The sequence below is a fragment of the Sylvia atricapilla genome, chromosome Z (genome assembly GCF_009819655.1).
Source record: "Sylvia atricapilla isolate bSylAtr1 chromosome Z, bSylAtr1.pri, whole genome shotgun sequence".
Taxonomy (NCBI): Eukaryota; Metazoa; Chordata; class Aves; order Passeriformes; family Sylviidae; genus Sylvia; species Sylvia atricapilla.
In genome coordinates this window covers 8,170,169-8,184,391 of record NC_089174.1, presented here as the reverse complement: position 1 = coordinate 8,184,391, position 14,223 = coordinate 8,170,169, and the positions used below count along the sequence as shown (strand labels likewise).

General features: G+C 48.6%; 1 protein-coding gene across 1 annotated transcript; it reads right to left on the bottom strand.

Annotated features, from left to right (window-relative positions):
- Positions 1 to 9,066: 9,066 nt before the first annotated feature.
- LOC136373506 (ER membrane protein complex subunit 5-like) lies at positions 9,067 to 14,003 on the bottom strand. The gene is given in 6 exon segments (XM_066338412.1): positions 9,067 to 11,242; positions 12,258 to 12,361; positions 13,206 to 13,258; positions 13,778 to 13,884; positions 13,886 to 13,961; positions 13,964 to 14,003. Coding segments are annotated over 6 exon segments (543 nt in total). The 3' UTR covers positions 9,067 to 11,079.
- Positions 14,004 to 14,223: the final 220 nt, after the last annotated feature.

Sequence of the window (14,223 nt, the reverse complement as noted above, 5' to 3'; positions counted from 1 at the left end):
TCTTAGAAGTAACTTTTATTCATCTGGGCAGATGAATAAAACAGCGTATTTTTTAAAAAGTCCCACAAATACCTTGAAATGATACAAAGGGGGATTTACTCCTTCAACTTTCACATGGCAGCTGTTTGTCACTGTGATTGGACCTCCCATGCCAAATGTTGGACTCATATAAGGGATTTTATTTACAGAGGGTCAGATATACTGTGCATTCCTTGTTGTAGAATGGCCTGGTTAAATGCATCAAGTTGCATGTAATGTGCTATTCTTGAAATAGGAGGTGATAAGAGGAGACAGCTTTCTTCCATATAGTTAATGGCTGTTTAATTTTCATCACTGATTCCAGAGACGCTTGATCATTGTGTGTCTGAGCAGGGGCCATATTTCTGGCTAGTGACCTTGTTAGTGTGTTAATCTGCTCTTCGGTGGGATGCAGTTGGCTTCCAAATCAGCTGCAGGGAGCTAGTAACTTCCATTTGGTCATTTGGAATCTTGCACCTCAGAAGCTACATGATACTCAAGTGCAAGCAGTGAGTTTTCTCCCTTAACTCACCTTTATTTTATCTGAATAAATTGGATTTGGGTTAGAGTATTAGGACAGCAGAAATCATATCATGAACTGGACATGATTCTTAATAGGAAGGAAGGGAGATGCTCAGTGGTTGTGTCAGTGCAGAGATGAAAAAAAAAAGGAGCAACACCAATTGATGAAGGGCACACACAGCCCTGAATTCCACATGAAAATGCCTCATTTATGAAGTAGAAAATGCTCCACAGCTGCCTTAAGAAGATTCTTAATAGAAAGAATTCCTTGTGATCCAGACCCCAGTGCTGGATGTGGGTGGGACATGCCTTGAACAAACCCAGTCCCAAGTTGTGCTGGCACTTCAGGGACAGCCAGGAGGGCCACACTGGTGTCGGGCCTTACCTTTCCTGGTACAGACCATGGCCCAGTAGCAAGAGCTATGTCACCAGGGCTGTGACCTGTGTGACAGGTGAGATTCTTGCAGCAGGAGTGTCCCTCAGCAAGAGCTCAGGAAAGAGCATGGGTCCGCTGATGCATCCTGGAATTGGAAATCATTTATGCTTTGCACAAACTTGTATTTTTGAGCCCTTGTTTATGTGAGGTTGAAATAATGTATCACAGTTGAATGTTGGGAAATAGGAAAGAAATAAGGCTCTGTGTTTCCTGTAAGGATCACTCTTTAACACTCTGAGTTAAATTCAGCACTTGCCTTCTTTGGGTAGAAGTGTTGTGAGGTGCTTTGGAGTCTGAATACCTGTGTGAGTTCTGTTGATCTGATTCTCTGATGCTCTCTTAATTAGGCCTTCTCAGTGCCTGTTACCTTTATTTTTTTCCCTTGTAGACATGAAAGATTTTTTCTTCCAAGCCATGCAGCTCCCAGGCTGGTCAATATGGCAGGTATCTGTTGGGTGCTGCTGTTCCCAGTTTGGGGGTGCAGTGCAGGTAGGCACATGTATTTTTGCCCAGGTTTAACCAGCATCAGAGTGATTATCATCTTGCAAAATAGCAGCTGTAGAGGCTGTTACTGTGCTGTGCTTTACTATGCTGTGGTCAAGCAATTTTATGTCTTCCTTTGTAGGAAACTAAAAAAAAAAAAATACCTCAAAGTTGTTTTTTGTTTGTTTGTTTGTTTTTTTAAATCTGGTAATTGTCTCCTGGTTCTTCTGTACACTGCCTGGCTGAAATGGCAGCAGCATAGGCTGTTAAGTTTGATTTCTTTTGGTCTTTTCTTCAGTATCTACTAAGAAACTTCTGATGGAAAAATGCAAGAAATGCATTACCTAACAGAAACAAACAGTAAAAAAACCCTGTAAGGCTCAGTGTTTCATACCAGCAACATGGCAACATCACACCTTTAGCAAACGGACTTGAGAGTGCTTGTCTTGAGAATGTGCAACCTAGTTAAGCAGAAAACAAGGCCAAAGACACTTCAGATCTGGCAGACAGGAGGTTTGGCAGGGATGTGAAGGAAGGATGTTAGTCACTGAAATCAAAAGGAGCTGCTGCTTGCAGGTCTGCAGAAACAAGTTGAAGTCTATCCTAAGTGGAAAAGGAAGAAACTGGAAAAGAAGAATGCCTTGGGATTTAGCAAAAATCATCTGACCTGCAGGAATTGTTAAGCTGTGTTCTAAATCTGAATCTTGAGATCACTTCAAGGAGGATGGACTAAACAAAAAATCTTGAACTTCGCTGAAATTATCCATTCAGTTGAGCTGCAACCTGGCTTCTTGTTTCAACACTGAGAGACTGTTGGCTTGGCTTTGGCAATGGTGTTTTTCTTCTCTGTCTGTGACATGGTGGTGTCTCTTGGTAGTGGTTAAAGCAGCCTGGCAGGGGAGCCCTGTGATTGTCCAGGGAGCTGGGAGTGTAGACAGGGGCTGTGGAAGGAGTTGGTGGAAAATGGAGTTGCTGCATGTGTGCTTTGGGAGGTGGTTCAGCTTCACCTCTTCCACATCAGAGTCTTCATTTTAAAAGTGCGCAAGATGCTTCTCAGGGCCAGGAGCACAAGTCTGGTGCCTTGAGCAGCTGATTACTCAGAGGATGGATGCGCCAAGGAAGGAGTTAAGTTGTTGTACAGACTTGTGCAGCCTAGTGGTAAATGCTGGAGGATATTTTTGTAGGCAGTGGAAGAGCTGACCTGCACATGCCTTCAGCCACATGGCTTTGCCAGGAACAGGGGCTGGTGGTACCATGTAAGGAAAATTGCCCTTTAGCAGGAGCTTGGGCTTGGGAAGTGTTCAAAGTAGCTGCCTATTTCTTCAATTTTGAGCTTGGGATGAAGCTCTCAAGCAGTTTATATTGAAGTCCAGAAGAATAGTTTAGCCAGGGAAAGATGATGGAATAGAAACCTGAGATGAGATTTTTGCTGGAGATCTGATGCTTTTGAGAGCCCGGAAAAGTTTCATCTGTATGTCTGCAGTGGGAATTTGACAGCTATTTCCTAGTCCCGGACCAGCTCCAGCTGCAATGGAAGTAGCTGGATCCTTGGTATTTGTGTATGCTTGCTGTCATCTCAATCAATGTCACTCCTCTAATGCAAACAGTCTTGCATAATGTCCCTTAAAATACTGGACACCTCTGGCAATTTGCTGTATTCCAATGCTCCGCATGCCACTGCTGAGCAGCTGGTAGGACAGACAGAGCTTTTTGGGAATGATCCCCATGGTGTATGTTCGTTTAAAAAGTACTTAGAGCACTGCAGGATGTTGAGCAGGAGGAGAGGGTTATAAAGCATTTTGGTATATAAAGCACTACTAGGGCAAAACTCTTTTTGTGTGGTCAGCCTGTTTCTTGTCACTTACTCCAGAGCAGGGGTATATTTTAATGTTCAATTGTACTTGTAAATGTTTGATATGTAGAATATATCAAAGAGGGGTTCAGCCTTTTGTAAAAGAGTTGGGAGACTTCCCCCCTTGGCTTCGTCTTGCAGCTTGACCCACGTGCTTGTGCAGAGGTGGCTCTTGCAGAGCAGAGTGTTGGGCTATGCTCAGGTTTTCCATGGGGAGGGACTGCTCTGGAACCATCCCAGGTCTCAAATCAGTGACAAAAGGCAATTTGAGCTCATTTTTGCTGGGTTTATGGAAATGCACTTACTATTTCTTGAGGTGATGGTAGCAGTGTGAACAGTTCCTGTCTGGACACAACTTTCAGAGCTGGGGAGGCTGTCAGGATATTTGGGGTTTGAGCAGCTACAGGTCTGGTCAGGGCACGCTGCTGTAGTGGCTGCCTGGTCCCTTGGCAGTGGGTGTCTCAGGGATCAAGGGTGTTTTCCCAAGTAGGACAGAAATAAAAATGAGCCCTGTTCCCCAAGACTAGAAAGTGATTTTAAAAAAAGGCATTTTGCTGATTTCAGATGATGATAATGCAGCTGCTCGACAGTGACATCCCAGCCATGGAAAAATAACATTGATTCTTTGAGCTGTTTTCCAGTCTGCACAGCATATTAAAATCCTTCATGCACAGCTGGCACATTTAACTTTGATTATGTTGTTGAAGTGACTGATCTGAGAGCAGCCTGGATCCCAGTTGCTTGCAGAATTTGAAAATAAGATTGTTCCAATTCATCTGCAGTTGGTTATTTTGGAAGAGAGTCAAACTATCTCGAGCTGGGCACTTTTAGGGCTGCTAATTAAAGTCTTGTGGCCCTCCTCTTAGAGAGTCTTTAAAGACGGATGGAGGGACTTAACCAAGGTCATACAGTGTGTCACTAACAAAGATGATTATAAATCTGTACTCTAATTTGGTCTTGCAGACTTGAATTATTTCCCTGGTGTGGACAATCCCACCACAAACCCGCACACTGGCTGCTGGGCTCCTGTAGGTGTCAGTGGGTTCCTTTTTCCCTGTGCTCTCCTACCTGCCAGCTGGGTCTGGCATGGGAGCAGCGTGAGGTGGAGACAGGACAGGCTCCCTACTGCTTCCTTGCAGGGGTGGCTGCGCTGGGTGCTATTTGGCTGGCAGTGTGCTTCTGAGGCTGGGAAAAAGCAGAAGCTTTGGAAAGGAAGGTTGGAGGGATGTATAGAAGCTGCCCAAGCCGGTGGGCACTTGTGGTGGTACTGCCTCTTTTTTGTTAAAGAGTTTGCCTTCTAATCTGAGCTACTCCAGCACCTTTCCTTTCCCAGCTCACTGAAAGCACATTTTGAAATTCTGCTGGCATCTAGGACACACAGAACTTAGAAGCCGCAATCCAAAATAATCATTATTAGAAAAGGAGACAGTGGGGGACTCAGGAGCTCTGGAAGTGGCTGTTTTTAAGTGTATCACATCCATCAAACCCCCCTGCAGGAGTTCTGGCAGAGAACAGGAATGCCAGTGTGCGGCAGCAGCGTTTGGCTCGCTGGGAGCTGGATGTGGGCAGGACATGCCAGGGCTTGGCGAGCTGGGAAAGCTCTCACTGAGGTGCTGCTGCGGCAGCCCCTGCGGCTTCCTGCAGGTGAAACCGGGTCAGAGCGACTCCTGGGAACTGTCTCTGAATTCCCCGCAGGAAAGGCATTTACTGGTGAGTCACGGCCCAGGCTGTGATGGGAAATGGTTGCTGGATAATAGGTTGAGCGTTGGGGGTGGCTTTTCTTCACACATCAGGACCCTGAGGAGAGTCTGACCTTGTGGGGCAGCTGAAAGCTGTTTTTTGTCTGGGTTCCAAGTGGCCAAAGTTGAATTCCTGCTGCAAATGTAGGTACAACAGGCTCTTCTCCCCAGGGTCTGCCTTGCACCCCTGGACTTAGTGGACCCACGGTTGAAGGGGGGAGTTGTGGGGGTAAGAGGATGAAAGGGACAGCTCTTGCTATGATAGGAAACCAGAAAGAAGTTGAAAACCTTTCCCTGTTCATGCTCAGGCATGAGATGGGAGCTCCTCTGAGGGATTGACCAGTGGTGAATTTGGGAGATCAGTGCTGTGCTCAGTGCGAGGCTGGCGTGGGGCCCTATGTGAGGGGGGTTTTTGTGCTGATGAAGTGCTCTGCTCTGTCTGGAGCTCATCTGTCGTGACTCACTCCTTATTTCACTTCTCCTGTTTTAACTTGCACTTCATCTCTCTGGAGCATCCCGTTGCTCTGCTCTTGGAATGTGGTGGGGTTGAGCCTCAGGTCTGCCCCTTTCAAGCTCTGCAGTTGCTGCCTGAGCACAAGAAGCAAAGGCAGAGAAGGAAGTGCCTTGCAGAGCTCCCCTGCCCACTGCTCCCATGCTGGGAGACAGCTCAGGCTGTTTGCAAGGTTGTCCTCCCTGCCAGCCCAGGACAACCCAAGGCAGCAGCTTAGCCATGGCCACGGCCATGCTTGACCACCAACAGACCTGGGTTTTCAACCAGGCCTGGTGCATCCTGTAGGGTATGCGAGTCCCTCCCATGGGAGATGAACATGGGCCTAACTCTGCTATGGCTTCTCCTTTGAGCTCTGAAGCTGCTCTCTCTGAACAGGTATGGGAGGGGCAGCCAGCTTCAGAGTGGTGGTGGTGTTTTTAAAATGGTGCCACCATTCCCAAGGTGCCTTAGCAGAGATCTGTGTGTGACAGGAGGCTGTAGAGCAGCATGGTGGCCTGGGGCAAGAAGGAGGGGGCATTACTTGGCCCCTTCTCTCCCCTCCATGTGCGTTGCTTTGTGCTGGGGAGTGTGCTGGATGTCTCACTGGGGTTGCCCTCACTAAGGGCTCACCCAGGCCTGTGTGGGTGCTTTGGAGACTTCTGAAATGGCCCAGGGAATGACAGCCTGGTGTGGATGTGGGGAAGAGGAGGCCCTCTTTGGACTGCCTGCCAAACTGGCTGCTCCAAAACTGCATTCTGTTTTGTGCACTTCTGCATCCGGGATGGGGAATAAATCACTGCTTCAGCCTTTGCTGTGCACACAGGACACTCCTCCTGCATCCCACACTGGAGCAGAGACCTCTTGGGGAAGGGGCAATGGATTCTGGAGCAGCCTGGGGCTCCAGGGACATCAGCACTGGCCTTTGTGACTGGCCTGAACTGCTCTAAAATACACAGCAGAAATACCTTAGGGGAGGAGGGGAATATTTTCTTTCCTTCTATTCTATTTTTTTTTTTCTGAAATCCAAAGTGAAGTGCCCCTGCAGCAAGGCCTGCCTCTGGCAGATCCCGGGGAAACTGGTTCAGCCAGCACCAGTCTGGGCAGGGAGGGCACTGCGGGTGCTGGGTGCTCTGCCTGGCAGCACTGGGATATGAACTGGGAATAGAGCCACATCTCTCTTTATGGGGGGCTGTGGGTTCCCTGGGACCACTGCCATAGGGTGAGCCATTGATAATCCAATTGTCACCTTTCTTCTTTTTTTTTTTTTTTTTTTTTAATCTCTCTTCCTATTAAAATGGCCGGGGAAGCTGTGACACCACACAGCCTGGGCCCCTGCCAAGGAGCCCTGGGGCTTGTGTTCCTGTTCATGCTGCCAGGCTCCCAGCTGCCTCGCTGCTCTGTGAACTCCCATTTGCCTTTCTTGGCTGGAAAAAGGATTAAGTTAGCAGGACAGGAAAATTAATTAGCTGCCATTTTAAGGATGTAGCTTTCGTCGCAGTCCGAAGTGTTTTGAAATGGCATTGTGTCACTGAGACCAACCTGGGGTTGATTAAAAGGCTTTTACCTGCCTTTATATCAGATTTATTTCTGCCGGGGTTCTGCCCTTGGTGATTATGGCTTCAAGGTGAACCTCAAGGCCAAATCCGAGGAGTGTTTTGCCTTCGCTGTTAGTGCTGGCTGTGGAAAGCTGGTACCAAAGTCTTTTCTGCTTGTTTAACATTCAAAATAGCCTTGCTTTGCCCTTCCCCTCTGCAGGCAGCCTGCCAGTCTGGCACAGCATGGCTGGGATAGCAGGGAACTGCAGAGCTGCAACTTCCCTGCCCAGCTGGGGGTCTTCCCACAGGGAGCCCGGGGACAGCACTGTGGCCCCAAATGCTGTGGGGTGAGCCTCAGCCTTCCCAAATTGTCTGGTGGAAAATTGCTGCTGTTTGGTGTGGGTGGCAAAAGGGAGCAGAAACGGTGCCACTCTTGGTGGGAGGGCTGTATCCAGCTGGAGGATGTTCCTACAGTAATGTCCTTGCTGAAGGTGTCAGAGAGATGGAGAAGGGCAGATCTGCTGCAGTGTGGTGAAGCGTGAGAGAACCCAAACCAAGTGGTAAGGAAGCTAAAAATCATTTTAGGGTTAGAAAGTCATTGTCACTCCCTGCTTTCGTCAGCTAGGGGGACTGTGTGCGTGCTCCACTGCACCTGGAAGAGGGGCCATTAGCTGCCACCTTTCCTGAGAAGGCTGTGCTCCAGCTTTGGGCAGCAGTGGGGCATGGAGCACATGGGGCCTGGCACCAGACTGCAGTGATGGCTCCATCTGGGACACACAGAGGGGACACATCAGATGTGGGTGGATTTCCACACATGGTGCTACATTTTAGCCCTCACTGACCTCTAGAATAAGTGCTTGCGTCTGCCAGCTGCACTGCCATTCCAGCCTCATATGGAAGGGCTGCGTGAGTGACCAATCTCTGACACAAACCATGGTCCCCATCCCCTCACCTGTAAGGGTGTAAATTACTCCTGCCCTCCTTAGCAATTACCTGCTGACCTCTCACTGGAACAGTTAAAAAACCCAGCAAAATTAATGCAGATTAAACCTGCTACTTCAGCAATGAATGGGAATTACAAGCACATATTTATTTTTTTTTATTTTACTATTTAATGTAGTAGAAATATCACGGCTTGTAGCCAAAGCAATTCAAGATGTGATGGCTGTAAATGTGCATTGGGCAAGGCTGGAAACTCTCCAGTCTAATTCAAGAAACTCTTGGCTCAAGTCTTTGCTTTTCAAGAAGAGAAGCTCATCTGTGAAGAGCTCTATGCTGCAAGGTAAGCACAAAGTGGCTTTGGGAGCTTGTTAAGGTGCCCCTTCCCAAACCACCGGTTCTGTTGGTGTTTTCCCCTCACATTCTGTGCTGGATGCAGAAATGCAGAAGCGCAGAAAGCAGATGAGGGGTGAGTCTGCTGCTCTCTCTGGTGCAATCCTGCTGGATGTTGTAGTTGAGCAAACTCCTCCAGAGCTTTTGCTAACTTTTCAACCGCCCCCAGTGGAAAAGCAGGGCAAGGGGTGAAAAGTGATATTGCTCAAGTCCAGGATTTTAACTATCACCAGCCCCAGGAACACCCTGAGTGTTTCCCCCAGTGACTGTTACAACACCAGGCCATGCAGGAGCCTGTCCCGTGGGCTGGCAGGGGATTAGCACATGGTAGAAAAGCCTTTACTGTGGTTAAATTGAAGACAGAAAATATGTCAGCTCTGCCAGAGAGGATGACGAGGAGCCTCAAAGGCAAGAAGATCCCAAGGCTGGCAATATTTTCCTCCTAAGTGCTGTACTCAGCTACTTGCAGCTATTTTGATCCCACCTTCTGATCTTATCTCCCAGTAATGAACACCAGGCCAGACAGCACTTCCACACAAGAGCTGTCATAATAAAGGCAATCATTCCATGTCAGTGCTGGGCAGTCACTTTTAAATAATTGCTCACCAGGGACTTGCTGCAGCAGACTCCAGGATGGTCAGAAATAAACAAACAAACACTTTAATGATATCAATTTTTATTTGACATTGTGAGATCAATAAGAAAAAATAATTTGTACAGCTTTGTGATAGAACCATTGCTGCTGCAGTGAGGCTACTCCTCACGAGAAGGGCCCTGACACAGCCACAGGGTGCTCCCAGCAGGACCTGCTCTGAGCAGCAGGTGATATTCTCCATCTCCCTGTCCCAGCAGCACCTCCCACCTCGGGCAGGTCCCTGTACCCTTCCAGCAGCACAAACAGGGCTTCTCAGACATTTTGTGTGAGCAGCTCGGCTCTAAGACCCTCTGCAGAGGGCTCAGTGCAACCACGGCTGCAGAACCCATCTACTATAGTGGTTACTGAGCTCCTGCTGTGCTCTCTCTCCCTCTCCTAATTGTGTCTCTCCTCTGCCCCACAAGGTCACCTAGCCCATGTTCAGCCTCCCCTCTGTGCAGCAGCTGCTGCACAGCAGCCCTGGTACCCAAGGGAACAGCCCTGTCCACAATGGAGAGATGACCCAATACTATTTCTGAGGCCTTTGGTGCTGGCAGGAGCTGATTTGTGACACCAGCAAGAGGGGGACCAAGGACGCTTTAGGAACTAATCCTGCAGCTCAGATGCCTTTAGCTGGCAGTAACCCTTTCTAATCAAACCCAAATGCTTAAGAGTGATTGTAGAGCAGCAGCCACGGATATTGCTCAAGCACTGGGGCACCCACTCCATAGGACGGGCAAAGCTAGAAAAAGAGGCTTCAGTTTACACAGTATTTTTACCAAGCTTTTTGCCTTTGACAGTTCTTAACAGTTTAAAAAAATATCAAACACAACAGATGTCAGGACGAAAGGCCGAGCTTCCACTGTGCCAGTGAAACATCCTCCAACTAGGCCAAATTCTTGCTGGCCCCACCAGTATCTTGACCTACCCTCCCTCTGCTGTGTCAGGGAGGTGAAAAGCCAGACCAAGAGAGATTTTAGCACTGATTCAGCCCCTGAGGGGAGATAAGAATTTAGACATAAGTAAGAGTTAAGGACAGTATGATCAGCTCTAATATATGAAATCAAGACAGTAATCTTAAATCAATGAAGGGCTCAGCTGAAAAAAAATCAAGGTGGAAGGCTCTGTTAGCAGAAAAGGGGTAGCTGTCTTGGATTAGTGGCAGCAAACAGAGCGAGCTGCTGGACCCCACCCCTGGATCACTCACAGAAGGGACAGTTCTTACTGATACTTAAATATGATGATGACCTGGAGGTTGTACCTGGTGCCAACACCATGTTCAGCACATACACAACATTCAACATTCCCTGGTTCACAGCCAGAGAACATGGAGTGTGGCAGATGATCTATGTGAGCTGCCTCCCCCACACAAGCACCAATGCACAGCCACAGCCCAGCCAACCTGGGGAAACTCACATGGAATGAAGGAGGGCAATGAGGAAATAACGTGGTAGTGAAAAACCAGGAAAAAAATAATAACCCTTCACACAACTGTTTTTCAGCATTGTAAAAAAATGAAAAATGAAAGCAATCTCTTTGACTTCCCCTGCCACACCGTGCTGGTGTCCCACAGTCATTCTAGGATCAGATGCTGCCCCTTTTCCTGCTGTTCAGTGATGCAGTGCACACAGCATTTCTGAGGGGGTCCACAGACTGTAGTGCAAGCAAACCGAGAAAATAAATACACTCACACATTCCCTCCTGTCAAAGAACATTAATTGCAGGAAAAGCTAGCTTGCTTTTTGTTTTAACTGAAGTTAAGTTAGTTGCAACTCATTTTAATATCTGAAACTTTGAAGATGTGTTTCACAGCATAACTGTAGAATTTACACTGCATTGCCAATCCACAATTCGGTCATTCTCATTAACGGTGTACAAAGAAGGTCATTAGTTTATATATATATATTTATATATATATATTTTATAAAGTCTGGAAGATCAATATAAATACTGCTCCAGAAATTAAAAAAGTGTTTACATCCCCGACTTGAATATTACATCTCAGTGTCCTGGGTTATTGGTATCATCTGTAAAAGTCTTAGCGGCGCAGAGGTTCAAGTTTTCGAAATTTCAGTGCCGAGCTGGATGACAAAGCATCTTGGTTTGAAGAAGAATTCACTGTGTCTGGGGACTGGAACAATACTCTACCACGATGATTAAATACATAAAAAGACGGATGGTTCCTTAATGTGTCAAATGTCCTTCAAAACAAATGTAAAAAGCCAAGGTTAATACTCTCTCAAAGCAGGGAGTTTAGAACAGTCAGTCTGGGGCGTATTGACTTTAGACACAGAAATACAAGTTTTTAATCCAAAACTCTTGCTTGCTTTTAAGTTTCCTAAACTAAAACACTGAAGAAATACACAGCCAGTTGTGAAAAAGACCACAAGATATCCATGTCAAAAACTTCCCCCTTTCTTTCTGGAGCTCAGAGGCAGCCTGTGGATGCTGCCTGCAGACATATCACATGCCAGTTTTGTTCAGCTGTCACTTGTGTTAACACCCTCATAATGCTCAGCTTTCCATCCCCCGGAGAGCCTCATGCTAAAGGCTTTAGGTGAACACTCTGAAATACAATTACGTCAACTTTTTCCTTCCCCATACTCCCCTGTCATTTTGGAAATGGCCAGAGAGGCAACATCTGCCCATCCAATTTCCTGTCAGAATCACAGACTATTTATTCTGAGTTGGAAGAGACCCACAAGGATCACCGAGTCCAACTCTTTAAGTAAACAGCTCATAAAGCAGTTGAACCTATGACCTTGGCATGCTCTAACCAACTACCCTATTCAAAACCTTGATCCAAAATCCCTTATTTTTTAAATGTCTTTCAGATGTCCTGCCTTGAATATACTGTGTGAGACTCAAGTGACTCAGAGTCTTGTGAGGAAGCAAACACAAGCAGAGTATGAGCCAGACCCTTCAGTCTGAGACCATGTCATGACAGCAGGTGGATTCCTGAGCTCTGCAAATTTAATTCCTCTACCAAGTCTGCACAGCAGGATTTCAGATGAGGAAAGGCAAGAAGTTTATTTGATTTCTGCCTGTTATCTAACTCTCCCTAAAACTCAAAGACACCACTGGCTTTGCAAGTGTGGCTGTTCCCCTCGGGTCACTGCCTACAGCATGCACTGAAGGACTGAGCTAAAGATAAGTGATTTCAGTTTGTACAGAGAAGCAGTTACTGGTGCGTAAAAAAGAAGAAATAGAACATACTTATTTTTGAGTTCTGAAGTGGCATCCATGTCTTTAAACTCTCCTGCAATATGTGCTATCCCATAGCAGGTGACTGCGAAGGCCAGCAGAGTCTGAAGGACTATCTGCAACAGAGGGAGCACAGTGCAACACACACATTACCAAATGTTACCAAAAATCTCAGCTTTCATGCAGTATCTCTTGTGCTTTCCATCCAGTGACAGCAAACAGAGGTGGGCAGTCCAGCAGTGGGGAAACTGAGGCACAGGAGAATTAAAATTCCCTCCTATTTGCACAACAGAACTCTGGCAGAGTTCCAGCTGCCCCAGCACAGGTCTGGGTTGCACCAACTGAATAGAGTCACATGGCTGCTCAGCAGGCACCTGAGACCAAACACTGTGTTCTGTGCACTCCAGGATCCAAACTCCTGCCAGGAACACGCCTGGAGCCCCAGGCCAGGTGCCGTGCTTGGCTCTCCTGGGCACCTGATCTCCCTGCCCTTCTGATTAAGGAGAGAGTGAACAGATAACTGAAGTGGAAATTTAAAGAGCAAGCAAATAAAGTAAATAAAAGCCCCCTTCCTGAAGCAGGTTGTGCAGGGATCAAACAGTCACACTGGGAAAACATGTGCAGCCAACCAGAGCCAGAGGGTGCAGGAGGTTTATGCTGCAAAGAAGGTGGATGGATGCAAAAGCTCTCTGAGCTACATTCAGGGAATCCTGGACAAGATGCTCCAGGGTAGTTCTAAAAGACACGGAGGTCTGGATCTGGGGTTTGGTTTCACTGACAACTACAACACACTGACAAAGCTGGGATGAAAAGTGTAGTTCTTTTTGACAGTGGGAGCTCCGATGAAAGTGCAGCTTAAAAGTTACTCTACCCCTTATACTTGCCTAGCACATTAAAAGGAACCAATTAAGAGACTAAACCACCCCACAGTTACACCTTTCACACATTGCAAAAACTTACATCTATGGGCAACGTTTCATCTTCCTTTTCTGTCAACCTCATGTAAGAACGATCTACAAAACAGAAACACATGCACGCATCACTCCGTGTATGCAAATAAACAGCCCGGCAACACAAACCCCCAGAGAAACGGCTACAGAGACAAGTGCCAGCCTCCCCGGGCAGCTGGGCCGCTTCCAGTGCCGCTGTGAGGCTCCGCTGCTCCGGAGCACGGCCTACCCCAAGCAGCCGGGACGGAGGGGGGCCGTGTGGGAGGGAGGCAGCGGGACGGCACAAGCCAGGCTGAAGCTGTGACCCGGCGAGCGGCAGCTCACCCTTCCCACCCTTCATTTTTCCTTCCCTTCCCAGCTGCTGCGGCTCCCGCACGGGGCGAGCCCCGCGCTCGTCCCGGAACCTCCGCTCTCCCCGCAGCCCGGCCCCCAAGGGCAGGGCCGCCCCCGCCGGCGGACTCGCGGCTAAGGACGATGATGATGCCGGCCCGGCCCGGCCCCCGCCCCGGCAGCTCCCCGTCGGCCGTGCGGGGGTGCCGGTGCCCCGGGACGCCCCGGCCCGCTCCCCCGGCGGTGACTCACGCTGCGCCGCCGAGAAGGCCGCGTGTGCCAAGGCGAACAGGCCGAGCCCCACCAGCCCCTTCCACACCGACCCCGCCGCCATATCCGCCCGCCGCCGCCAGGGCGCCCGATGATGGCGTCACCGGGGGCGGGGCCGGGCCGCGCCCGCTGAGCGCGGGTGTGCAAAGGGGGCGTGGCGTCAGCACAGGGGGCGGAGCCACGCCGCCGCCTTCCCACGCGGGGCCATTGATAAATTGCGAGGGGGTGAGTGCACCTCGGGACCGAGGAGTGGACGTGGGGGGCAGCTGAGGGAGAACAGGCCCTTTCCCTCCATCGGGCCAGGCAGGATCCATTCCAGCCGAAAATAGGGCCAGTGGTACCCGAGTTAATTCCCGCTTTCCACGTGTTTAACCTCAAAGCTTGAGAAATCGGCGCAAGAAAAAGCGGGGCAAAGGGATGCGCACAAC